General features: G+C 37.6%; 2 protein-coding genes across 2 annotated transcripts; both read left to right on the top strand.

The window, feature by feature from the left end:
• The first annotated feature begins 1,171 nt into the window (after nucleotides 1-1,171).
• On the top strand, nucleotides 1,172-6,641 carry LOC109036333 (protein D2). The gene is made up of 5 exons (XM_072298780.1): nucleotides 1,172-1,317; nucleotides 2,494-2,623; nucleotides 3,383-3,532; nucleotides 4,000-4,078; nucleotides 5,697-6,641. The coding sequence occupies exons 3-5, from the start codon at nucleotides 3,436-3,438 to the stop codon at nucleotides 5,929-5,931; spliced, it is 411 nt and encodes a 136-aa protein (XP_072154881.1). The 5' UTR covers nucleotides 1,172-1,317; nucleotides 2,494-2,623; nucleotides 3,383-3,435; the 3' UTR covers nucleotides 5,932-6,641.
• Nucleotides 6,642-6,718: 77 nt separating this feature from the next.
• Nucleotides 6,719-13,623, top strand: LOC109036318 (uncharacterized). Its single transcript, XM_019050475.2, has 4 exons — nucleotides 6,719-9,307; nucleotides 10,070-10,207; nucleotides 11,208-11,410; nucleotides 12,070-13,623. The coding sequence occupies exons 1-4, from the start codon at nucleotides 8,405-8,407 to the stop codon at nucleotides 12,431-12,433; spliced, it is 1,608 nt and encodes a 535-aa protein (XP_018906020.2). The 5' UTR covers nucleotides 6,719-8,404; the 3' UTR covers nucleotides 12,434-13,623.
• Nucleotides 13,624-13,697: the final 74 nt, after the last annotated feature.

Genomic DNA, 13,697 nt, shown 5'->3' with positions numbered 1-13,697 from the left:
CCCACGCATAGTGCTTCATGGGAGGTAATTTAACTTATCAGTCGTAAAATTCGACATTCAGCGTAATATTTTAGATAAAATCGTGCAGTAATTATTCTTGTCTCATTTTTTTAATGACATTCCATCTGTTAACTCTTTTTTAACTCTTTGAGTCCAAAATGCTTGATTCATTTGGGTAAGAATCCTGATAAGGAAGTTTTCAAGGTGAAGCTGTCCTGAACTGCATTTTTAGTGTCGTCTAAATACTTTATACTGTCACGTCACTTTTGACGATTGAAAAATATCTATAAAGCGGTATTTTAACTCTTTGTTGTGATTAAATCATATGTTCAATGCCGTATTTATTCGAAAAATAATCAAAATAAGTAAAAAGAAAATACTGTTAATTTCATGCACATGCCCTCTCTCGAAGAATGCGCACGGTTCAATATTTAGTTTAGTTTAAGTCTCTTGAGACTTTTTCGGTACTAAATTGAAAGACTGTTCATTGACTGGAACTTAGAGTTTTTAAGAGAGATCCGGGTAGGAATTAGCAGTGGCGCGTGTTATCGAAGAACGGAATTGATTCTCGAGTCGAACTCAAGCCATGAAGTGAGCTGCCTCTATTGTTGAAGTTACCAGCCTCGAATTTCCTTCATTTCTAAAGGTATGCAACATTACTGTCTTTCCAGTATACGCTAAACAGCATTATTTGAAGGCGTTCTTGGAAATTAAAATTTACAGTCGATCTTCATTCAAACCACCCTTAATGCTAATGTCCTTTGTGATTTGTTCTATTATTTTCAGTGTTGCCAGTTTATTAATAAAGAAGTTAGGACAATATGAGTACAATTTTATGGAAAAATTTGCTTGAGAGCAGACAACTGTGACTTTCAAGTCAATTATGATCACATTTTTAGGTTTTCAATTAGTAATAATTTCATTGATAACGCTTTCAGAACGTTTTCCTGGTCCTTTTATGGATCTTATATTTTAGCTCAAATTATCTCAACCAAATTTTTACTAAATTTTATGAACACTTTAACTTAAAATGCAATTTTATTAAAATGTAAGTGAAGTTGATCATTTCCTTTTTTCCTTAGCGCGAATGACACTTTAAAAGGATGGTGGGAGGCGAGCTAATGATCGTTGTGGCATGGGTGACGTCATCACTGGTAGTCATAGTACTGCTTGGGGCAAAAAGATGCTAGATTTTGGAATAAAAACAGGCCAGATCGGGATGAATTCCCGTCCACGCCTGAGGAGATAGAACTGCGATTACTAGAAGACAAAATAATACCAGACGTGGTCCATAAGGCTCCAAAAGACTATTTAAAGGTTAGGTAAGATCACTAGTTAGTATATTTTTGCACTTAATTTTTGTTATGAATGGTTATTTTCTTCTGCCATGGAATTACATTATAATAATCCGTCCCCTAGGACAACCCTGCGATGCCCGTGATTTTATTTTGTACGCAAAGTTCCAAGCCGAGTCAAATTAATCTGAATTTAAAGTCATTGATTTTAATAGTTTTTGAAGTATTATTAATGCTATTCCACGTTTTTGAACGTATAAGAACACCGAAAAAAAAGTGAAGTTGATTTAACATTCTGGATATAAAAAAAGAGTGCGAGACTTTACAAAATGCTGAATTACCCGTTACAGCTGTTAATTTAGCAATTCCAAGATGTAAAACCAACTGCTATAGTGGGTATCTCAGCATTTTATAAAGTCTCGCACACTTTTTTTACATCCAACATGTTAAATCAACTTCATTTTTTTTTTCGGTGAAGTACTTATTGAAATGTTTACCATTTTGGCAATGTAGGGGCACCCTCTTCCCCTGGAAGAGATATAATCGGGTCAATTCAACCCCACTCAAATGTTCTAGGGGTAGTTTTCAAAACAAAAAAAAAAAAACCCTGAAACTTTCACCAAAATACCAATTTTTAGCTGTTACCCCTCAGAACACTTGAAAAACCTCCCTTGTGTCTTGTTTGTTTTTTTTCGGTGGGGGGGGAGGGGCAAAATGATTATTAATTTTGACACATTGTATGTATATTTTTAGCAAAATTTACCTCAACTTTTCTCCAATTTCAAAAATAAAAGACATCTAAACGCGCGATGGCGAGAGAAGAGGTACACGTATTCGTGCTTGATGGATGTCCGCGTTGCATTTGCGAAATTGAAGGCACCTGGACGCGAAGCTTGATCTCGCAATGCTCCACTCTATGCTACCAATATATACATGAGGTGTCTATTTGGAAGAAAAGTTAAAAAACGAGGCCCGAATACGTCTCTATTATCTGCGATTGTATTGATACTCGAGGTTTTTTTTCTTCTTCTTTTTTAAATTTAATTTTTGCACTGTGCACTGCATAGCAATCGAAGTGCTGGAAAGAAAGAGAGATTTACGTTTCCTAAATTTTGTAAGGCATAGTTTTTCTCGCAATAATCATACATTTTCAAATCCTGCATCTCCTCTCCTGAGTAATGTTTTCCTATTTTTCCAGGTAGAGTACAAAAGTAAAGCTAGGATAAATTTTGGACAAGTGGTTCGGTGTGGTGATACGACTCCAGATCCTCCAATTAGCATAACCTGGCCTGCAGCAGAAAGCGATTATTACACTTTATTGTTGACAGGTAAAGTTCACGCCTTTTACATAAAAAAGCCACAGCAGCGTCGCAAAAACTATTGCTCATCCAAGGTGGCGCATTTTAATCCATTATCGTGCATACATTACTTAAATGACTTAGTTTGTTGCTCATCTGAAGTAAAAACATGCATTTGCATTTTTACGTGAACCCTGAAAAATATATAGTTATTTCGATAATGAGGTTCATCTATGTGTACAGTTACACCCTTAGTTAATGCCACTTAGTAAAATAAAGTAACCTATATTTTGTGCTACTGTGGAAAGTTTAGAACACAAATGAACCTAAAAGCGCGATTCATATTTTTTGGGTATGTAGTTTCTCTTTGGGTTACATTGACCATATCTTAGGCTTGAAAATGTACAACTCCATTAAAAAAACCCGGGGAGGGGGGGAGGGGATCCGCCAAGATTGAACCTGGATCGTATATCTCCAGAGTGTCAATGTAACATACGCTTTTGGACTATTTAACTAAAAAGTTCAATCAACTTCTTTCAATCAATTCTTTGGTTAATACAACCGAGGAAAGCAACTAAAAGTGACCCAAAGTAACCATAAACACAGAAATCGTTAACTATGCAGTGGAGCTACAAATTTAACGCACTTTGTGGTATAACTGGAGCAATAATTTACCAATTATTTAATTATAGTTTTCGAACGTTGGATGAGGAATCACAAGCTCAGTACTTGGAAATTAAATACCTTATTTCACTAGATGAAGACCTTTTATGACCGTGTGTTTTATAGATCGAGATGCTTCGCTAGAGATCCCACCGATAGCTCCAGAGTGGCAACACTGGATGGTTGTAAATATTCATGGGAGTAAATGGAAGGAGGGGGATGTGCGAACTGCCTACATGGGTGCATTCATTCCAAATTGGCTGACTTACGATACAGGTAATATTTGAGGATCAGTAAGTATGATATCACATTGTCATTATTAGGACACTGCACTGCTGAGTTGATTCGTCAGTTCTTGGTGTGGTCGAACTGACATGTGATATATAGCATTCGACACAGTTATCGATTTCTGTATCGAATGCTGGTATTTTTCCCAGACAGGATTCTACCTTAATTTTTCTAGATTTTCCTAACTTTTTTGGTTTGAATGATGCTGTACGCTCATGCGCAGAAGCTAACGTCCTATTTTGACTACAAATTCAAAATCTGCCTACATTGTTGACATAATTGATGCGATATGTCGCATACCAGTTCGACCACGTTAGAAACCTTGACTGTACTCAATTTTACTGAAAGTTCACCTTTCACATCCATTTTACGACAGGAGAAAAAAAAAACAACACACACACGAAGATTGACAGTAAGAAAGTAAATAAAAATAATTGAATTTTTTTGTCCGACAGGTCCGCATCGATTTGTTTTCACTCTGTGGAGGCAAAAGAACGGTTTAACAAACTTTCAACAAAAGTTTATACACAATTTGTAAGTTATCATTTTTATGTATCATATTTATTTAAAGACTAGAGGTCACTTTCTCATATTATTAATTTTTCTGGTCATCCCTATGATAAGAGTGATCCCCAAGCCGTACAAATTGGAGGCTGGTTAAAATTAGAGGGTAGTCGGCCAGGTTGATCCAGTGGTTAGCGCGTCCGACTCTACAACAATAGGTCCCGGGTTCGAATCTCGGCGGTGGTGACAAATTTTCACTGAACTGACGTGTAGATCTGCAGAAACAGACTTCACTCGGCCTTAAGCTTAATCCCTGAAAATTTGAAAAGACTGGAGTGCGGGTGTGCACGAACCAATAGCGGAGGCTGTTTGTCTATGGAGGCCCATGTAACAATCTAGAGATTAAGGCCCCAATCGTCTCAATAATTTAACAAAAGATACACAAATATGATAATTACAATGTTGTGAAAAGTCTGTTCTTATCGCGCGAGATAGTTTCAACGTGTTTGAAGAAACGCTCAGATATGTAGATTATTTTTCGTCAAATATCAAAACTGCACAATAAACAATTTGAAATAGATTATGGGGAAAATTAATGGACGACGTATTCCCTGTCTTGCTTAGCTTATCATTAAATTGACAAGTTCCAATTCAAAATGGACCACTAGACAAGGTACGAATTGAAGCATTCTGATACATGTATTTAACCAGAATTTCACGTAAAAAACGATTCGCGCAACAAAAATTACTGAAACCAACTCCTAACAGAGATATTAACATTTTTATTTTACATTGGTTTAGAGGAATTTGAACTGCCGCTCACAAGAAACTCAAAGCTCTATGTGAGTCAAATCGCGCACTACAACGGTTTCAGCAAGCTTCTGAATCAAGCAATGTTCATTTCCACCATGTGTTTTTTAAACTATAAGTAATTTGCTATAGCTGAGCCAAAGCGTCAAGATTGAGGTTGCCAGATTTTTTTATCGCAGAGACGTTCATGATATATAACGTTTGGCGCGCGATGTGAATCACGTAGAGCACTGAGTTTTCATGAGCGGATGGTTTCAATTCACGCACCAAGAATCATTAAATATCTTCGGAAGGAGTTGATTTCGGTAATTTTCATTGTGCGCATCGTGGTTTACGTGAAATTTTGGTGAAGAAACATGTATCAGAATGCTGAAATTCGTACCTTGTCTCGTGGTCTATTGCGTCAAAAGATTCTCTGACAGTTTAAATGTCTCACGATCAGCATCCCTCGCGCCCGCGTGGTTTCAAATGTAACAAAATCTGGATACAGAACCTAGATGGCTCCAGAAGTGTATTCTGCCGTGCTCAGGAAGAACGCCGCATGAACATTCAAGCGTTGCCAAATATCTCCGGATAAAGCATTTATTTTTAAAAAAAATTATGCATACTTTTCCTTGACATTTCTAGAAAATTTAGATTGAATTGCGAACAAAATAGTCTGAAAAATTGGAAGAAAAATGTTTACAATTTCCCCAATAAATTCGTATTTTATCAGAGAAAAATTGGCAACGCCTGAAGGTCTATACGGTGCATTTCCTTAGCACGACAGTATTTCTCTGAAATCTAGTCAAGTTTATCATTATTTCCATCTGATGGATCTCTTTCTCTCCTTTCCTAGGGTCTTCGATCTCCGAAGGACGAATTTCTCGACGCCACTATTTGCCGAAAAGTACAACTTAGATTTAGTAGCAATAAATTATTTTCGTGCCGATTGGCACGAAATGCCTCATGATAGGGAGTCATTGTTACGGCCACCGACTCCCTCTACCCCGCGTCCAACGTATTGGAATGTAGCATCAGATGAACCCGAAAAGTCGACGAAACATATCTGTGACGATAACTGTTTCGCGTAGGATCTTGAATAAATGGTCATAAACATAGCAAAAGAAGAAGCAAAACTAACCAGCGAAGTGTATTCACGATCTGCTAATTTTGGTCTTTTGAACTGAAGTCAGTCTCACCTGAATTTGACTGCATTGAATGTAAATAGTAGTTAGAACCAATTATATTGATTTAGTAACAAATTGTATAAGATTAAAATTATTAATTTATGCAAAAATAATTAAAAAAAAGTCAGTAATTCAAAAAAAGTTAAAACATTATTATACGTTCTTTATTTCATTATTACTTCAAAAATCTTGACCATCCCCTTGCTTTTTTGAATAATCTCCGGAATAAATACCTAGCAAATGAAAGGAAAGAAGCTATATGTGTTCTTGTCAAGTAGATCGTTTATCTTATATATATTTAAACGTTATTAATTTATACCCATCGCAAACTCATGAGAATATTGACGTGCAACTGTAATATTAGATATTTAACATGAAAAGGGATCCAACCTGAAAAGACTCAAGAGTCAAGATCCGGATCAGTCTAATTTTTGAGTTGGTTAACAGCCTGTAATTTCCACATAGCTTACGAGCTAATACCATATTGCCTAATAACATCAATTCCTCAATTCTTAGGTCCAAGAATTCTTGGCCAAATTTTAGTACATGATCTGCCATGGAAATATATCATAAATTTTGACGTGCTAATTTGTATTATATTTCGTGAAAAAGAACAGTTTCTTTTTTCTGGCTCACCCATGAAATCACTAACTTGAATAGGTAAAGAATAGTACAAATGTTGATTCTAGAATAATTGCAAGATTTAGTCTTACTGCTCAATTATCCGCTCCTCTGACGTAAGGGCGTATATCTAATTCCACATGGGCCTCGGAAAGCATAGGATTATACGGAGAACAGGGCTCACGTTGAAATCGAGATACGCACTTTCGTCAGAGAAGCGACGAATTATCCGCTCCTGTGTGTGAAAAGTCATTGAAGGCGCTTGCATGCAACTAATCGTGTTTGAAGGATGTCCACGTTGCATACAAAACAATTGAAGGCGCTCTGGCTTTCTAATAACCCGCAGTGTACTGTGCCGTTGGCTCGTCCAAAGCTACGGATGTTTGGTGATTTTTAAATTAACTTTTGAGTCATTCTCTATAGGGAATAGATTCCTGAACAGTCTCTCATAATTTATGAACACAATCTTGATGACAGGTTCTTAGCATGGCGTGCAGAAAAGCTCTTAGACTCCAAGAGTAATTGAAAAATGTCTCGAGAGCACCAAGTACGGATGTCAAAAAACTGAGCCTCCGAAAGACAATTATTGGCGCGCGAACATCATAATATGATATCGCGAAGAATTATTACACTTCAGACTTCGTGCATTGTACCATTTTGGATAAATTTTTTATTGTAAAAACTCTGCAGACTAAACAGCTGTTAGGAGTCGAAGATAAATAGTTGCTGTTGTCGTTTTTAGTCAATAATCGCAATATTTCAGAATCGAATTTACCTTTGTTGGTCGATCCAAAAATCGAACATTTGATATGAACTGCTGCCACTGCGATAAATCAAAACTCTCTCTAGAGAAAATTTCATTTTGGGTCTCCGTTGGTTGGTACTGTCCAACATCGATTGCGAAAACTTGCCACTCATTCTGCAAGAATGTGAATTGTCAAGGAAAATAGTCTATGCTGCTTTTTCGGCTAATTGTTTTCTGTTGAATGTTCGGATACAATTTCAAAACAATAACCTATTCAAAATTTTCAGTTCATGTACAAAATTTGCCAAAAATTCTTAAAATTTCTCGTAGTTAAAAAGTGGAAAGTATCGATGTTTAGATCTCTATTTGGTCTCATTACGAAGGTGTACTTGCCACAAGCACAAACTAAAAATTGGACAAATCTACAAGTCGGAATAAATATGCCAACAATTTCTGTGAGTTATGCTGCTCCTCAATCTCACTTCACATGAAATTCAATCTTTTCCGCTTTTACGCCTACTTTTAGAATTCCCCTCGCTTCAAGGTGATCTCATGGTAAAGAAATGCAACATCCAACTTACCCTAAATTCGATCATAAAGATACAAGGGCTTTTTTCGTCCAAATTAAGAGTTGTGTGTCTTTCAGCTTCAATGATACATTACTCGCTCTAAAGTTTGCCCACACTAGGAATTTTGTGCGGCAAATGTAATTTTTACATGAATCATCCTCAAGGGCGGGGAAAAGGGAAACGCTCCATGTTATGATGATTTAATACAGCCTCTAAAAATGTCGGAAAGATTATCATTCTTCGTTTTGTGGCTCTTGGCGTTTGTCTATCAGCCCCAAAATGCGGGACTTCAGGTGTTGAAGGAAAATGGAACCTGTCGAAATCTACGCTTAAACGACACTTTTTTGCCCTTGAGTGTGCATCCAGCGGAGCAAACATGCCCTTGGATTAAATTGAGTAATCATGAGAAGAAGATCAATTTACATGTACCTAATAACGAAAAATGCGGGGAAAGGGACTTCAACATCCTAATTGGCATAATTCTAAAACTGATATCGGTGATAACTTTGGCAATTCAAGCCAGACCATGATCAACACTGAATTGAAAACGAGTAGCGATGTGAGAAATTTAAGCGCAAAGTCCTCTAAAAGCACTAGTATTTTGGAAAAATCTTCAGAACAAGAAATTGAGGGCGCAGATCCAGTTATGAAAACTATAAGAAATCCGCGAGTAATCAGCAAGTGGGAAGGAGCCGATGAATGGTGCTCAAACGCAGGCCAAAGTAAACCTGAAAATAAAACATGCGCAGGTTTCGATGGATCTCAGGAAAAGTCGCCATTGCCTCCTCTCCATAAATTAAGACAGGGTTTCCCAGAGTGTGATTTTGAACCGATCAAAAACGAAACCATCGAATCATACAGTGCAAATTCGCGTTTGAGGACACAATTTAAAAAGGATCCCTCGAAAATTGTGAGAAAAAATGACGGTGGGCAGCTCGGTGAAAATCCGAAGGAGAAGTTAATTTATTTGAGGGGTGAAGACGACGAGGAGGTTGAAATAATCGATATGTATGAGGAATCTTCGGAGAACAAGGAGGACGAATTGGAGGAACAAGGGCTAAAAGTCAGGAAAGGGGGAGAGGCAAATGCAACCTCGGAGCCTGAGGAATACGATGACGACGATGAAGAAGATGAGCCGTGGCGACAGGAGCTGCATCGGCTACCGTCGCATGAAAGCATCACCGGAGGAGAGCCGATCAGCATCACGAAAATGCCGTTTTTAGCCCTACTCAAGATGGACATCGGCTCTGGAACTTCCTACTGCACCTCCTCTATCCTCACAGAAAAGTGGGTCCTCACTGCAGCTCATTGTGTCGCCAGGATCAGGAGACCTTCCGACGTTGAGGTTAGCATGAAATTTTTATTACTCGTGTCTAGATTTTAAACGGTTTCCTCAAAAGAAGGATCCTGCTTTGCAAAATCCCCGCGTCATGTTATTTCTGACCGCACTCCAAAAGCTAGGATTTTTTTTTTACATTTAAAAGTTAAGGTGACTGGTTCCTCACATCCTGGTTCCTGGTATCAAACAGTTTTCACTGAAGCAACGGTACAATTGCCAGACAAGGTTATTTAGTGCGAAAACGCAAATATCGTGCTATTTCCCTTTGAAGCACCCTATATAAACAATCCTTTCGGTTCGTTTCGTTTTAACCTTGGCAGGAAATTTGAAAGAAAATGCCGATTTTGCGGTATCTGAATCTAATTGGCGGGGCCGTATTAGCGCACAGAGGCCCAGTGGGCAGGCAGGGTGCTGGCGGATACAAGAGACCCGCACTTTTGCGTGATGCATACGCTCCAAATCGAAGGCATTTCACCTGCAACGACATTTTGACCCATATACGTGATTTAAAATTATGGATCAGAAAGTTCCTCGTTCCGCCTACGGAGACTGCCTATACCTGGTATTTAAAAAATCATAGATTGCGGTTTCTTGGGAAAAATTCTGGAGTCCACTAATTATTCTTTAGGCATGTATTTAATTTTAATACCATGTATTTTATGTATGGCGTTGTCTGATGGCAGTAATTGTGGAAAAACTTCGGAAAGTCGCACACTTTCGTGTTTTCCAATTTAAAGTAAGCTAATTATTTGATATATTATGTTATAGGTCATAGCGGGACAGTCAGGTTTTTCAAGTCCGCAATTCGGCGATAAAGCCCAAAAGAAAAAAGGAGTTCAAGTTCACATCCATCCAAGCTTCAAGCACTCAGAAAGTCCTGGCAATGGGGATATAGCATTAATTAAGGTATGTACGGGGGTATCACAAATTGCACTTTTTTGCCGATGACGCAGCATACTGACTGAACATTAGATATAATTATATGAGTGAGCGATTATTTAACAGGTTTACAATAAATACATGCTTCAGGCAATGAGACAATGAGCAATTTTCAAGCCACCGGTGAGTAAATAGCAAATCATACGTTTTCATAAGGGAACAATATTAAAGCACTGATCATTTTGCCTTTAAAGTGAATAGACACTTTTCTCTCCGTGAGGAATTGCAAACTACGGAGGGTGTGTAGAGAAATCCATAACCGTAGTTGGGTTTGGATCGTGGGCAGGCAACTAAACTAACTCCGTGACAAAGCGTACAGTATCACAAAAAATGAAGGCGCTCCAAGCCAAGATCACGCTCTTATAACCTATCAAAGCTTCAATAACAGCTTGCAAATTGCCGGCGAATGCTAATTGCCGGTGACATACTCATTCATCCAAGATAAATACACAAACATACTGTACTAATTATTTTATGATTCTTGGATTATTCATTTTTGTTACGACGAAATGACAAATAAAAAAAGCTGATCAGATAGCACATGTAAAACATTAGTGGTATATTTCATTGCCGTTTTCTTTCCCTTTTTTTCTTACTTATGAGTATCTTCTCTACGTACGGATCCCTCGACTTTTACGTATAAACTATATTCTATATTTTGTGTCGATTATGGTGCAGCATGCAATATCGGGCTTCAATTCGAATAGAAAGTGAGGAACCCTGGGGAACTCAGAATCAACCGAAGGCCTTTGCTCGAGGCAGAGGGTTGAATAAATTTGTATCCCAGCCACTGTTGGCCTCATGTTGGCTATGTGTGAGTGTGTAGCTTTTTCTCTTGATTTATAATCATCAATTTTTTCATTTTTTTTGTAACGATGTACATTTCTCCTTTCTTTTTTTGATCTCATTCGAGCTCCTCCATTTGATAAATGCTTACATTTCAAAATATGTTTGATTTTGTCAAAAGGTATCGGTGCCTTTCATATTCGATAAAATACACGTTTCAAAAATTAAACTCAGGGGCCGCCCATGGTTCAAGGACGTCCGAAATGAAAACTGTACCTCAGCAGGATGGGGCCGACAAAAATTCTACGCTGCAAATACTGGCCCTCTGCAGAGCTTCAAATCGGTGGCTCTTCATGGTGAAAGTGCGTGCCCTTGCGTCCCATCGTGAGTCCACCGAGCTTTTGCTTTCATGTAAAAATAAGGTTTTAGAATTTGTTTGGACCCAGCTACTTCAATACAGGGAAAAAAGGAAAGTTAAATATGATACGTAAGAAATTAAATTAATATCATTCTTACAATCACTTGAGCGCCCAAAAATCGAAATTTGAGTTTTTGGCGGTTCGGTATTGCTTAGGTATAGAGGCATTTTGTTGCAAAGTGACAAGCAGAATTGACATGACCCGAGCGTCAAAGCGTTGTATCGATGGCTAAAGTGCGAAATCACGTATCTTCATTGCGGTATAACCAAAATTTCTGCTACTTTTTACTTTTTAAAGAGTAATAAGCCAATTTTATAGCTTGAAATTGTAATTTTAAACTATCAAAACTTAATTCTACCCCACCATTGAACCATTCCAAAACGGCTGAAATATCATTTTTCATTTCAGATCCTTGGATATTTTTTCTATCACTCAAAACACTGTGAGATTGTAACATATTATAAGAATGTTAGGGGTATTTTTTCTTCCTGTCCATCATTCACAGCCCCTTCTTCCAACCTCAAAAACACTTGTTCAACAAGGAAGACTAAAAAATTCCAAGTCCACCTTTGCGTTTGAAGAAATTACTCCCTGATTTTGATTTTTTTACTTCCTACATTTCAGGGATCAAAAACAAACGATTGTATGTCTAGAGAGAAGCCAAGGGAAGGGAATTTGCAAAGGAGACTCTGGGGGACCTTTGATCTGCAACGGGGAGTTGGTAGGAGTGGCTCACGTCTTGTACCCGACACCGTTTCTTTGCTGGCAGATTTTCTCGGGAGAACCAGAATGCGGGGACAGCAACTGGATCGACATATATATGTACACTTGCCCCTACCTGGATTGGATTAGAAACTACGTTGGCGACAAAATACCACCAAAACCGAAATCATGCTCCGCTATCCGACCAACGACTCAAACTCTTTTCATCGCAGTTAGCGTTGTCGCTTTGTCTAGGATCATGCACCTCTACTTCACTAGACTTTAGCATGTATTGTTATCCGGTTTTTTGAGTGCTATATTAAAATTTATGGATGCGTTTTGGATTTAGGAATTTAGCACTTTAAAGAGGGCTTAAATCGTCGTTTCTTTTAAGGAAGAACGTAATTTTCTTTCAATGTTGTCAGATTTTTCCGCGCAAATTGAATTTTCACCAGGAGAATTTCGAGAATTATTTCTAACTAAAATTTTTTCTAAGTTTTCCTCTGATTTCATGCAAAAATCAGACAAATTATCGACGAAAGTTATGCAAATTCGTTTCCGAAAAAAATTGAATCGGGTGAGTGATTTTGACAACTATGGAATCGAGTTACGTTCCTTCGTACGGGAAACTACGAAACGGACTGCATTTTGCAATTTGGAACTATAAATTCTGGCTCTTCTGGAAAAACACTTGTGTGCATAGGGAAACTAATAGCACATATGCTGTTTTTAAACCGGGCTAGAATTTATAGTTCCAAATTGCAAAATGCAGTCCAAATGTCGATCAGAAACTAACTTGTAATTCAAAGGAAATGTATCTGTCGCGGGCAAATCCTAACTCTTACGCAAACTACCCGGAAAAATCAGGCAGACCGTGATTCACCCGGGAAAATCACGCTCTACATCAGTGTTAAGATCTGTCTGTAATACGTAGAACGACGTAGATACACTACGTCATCTAAATATCGCAGCGCATTCTTGTAACTTTAGAATAAAATCAAAGGGAAGATAATAAAATGAACGTTTTACTTTGGAAAGGAACCGTGCACAAATGAATTAAAAAAAAAAGCACGAGTCACTCAAATCTTATGAACATACTTCTTTTTGGCTTGTTTGATTTGTACAACGTTCCTTGAATTCGTGCAATCTTGGCCCTACACTTGGATAAAAAAAAAGAAAAGATCAATTTTAAGTCCGTCAATATTTTCGGTGGATTGAGCCCCTGTAAATCTTCTTTTTCGGAAATAAAGGTAAAACATGGCACTTTGGCCGGACATATTTTTGTAAAAGTGATTGTTCAGAATATGTAACTTTGGACAAAAATTTATTTTCTTATGTTCCTTCTACAAACGAACCTTACAAAAAATGATGTCACACTTATTCCAGCTGCTTGCGGCCCGACATTATTTCATATTTCTTCCAAAAAATGAAATTTGCAGATTCATGCGGTTTTTTTTTTTTTTTTTTTTTTTTTTTTTTTTTTAATATAATCAGTTACCTTTCTCCATCAAAGTGTTTTGTGATTGTGTCATTTTTTTTTAGAGAATTTT

This window comes from Bemisia tabaci, chromosome 3 (assembly GCF_918797505.1).
Source record: "Bemisia tabaci chromosome 3, PGI_BMITA_v3".
Classification (NCBI taxonomy): Eukaryota; Metazoa; Arthropoda; class Insecta; order Hemiptera; family Aleyrodidae; genus Bemisia; species Bemisia tabaci.
Note: the sequence above shows the minus strand (reverse complement) of the source record. Positions and strands in the feature narration are given on the sequence as shown.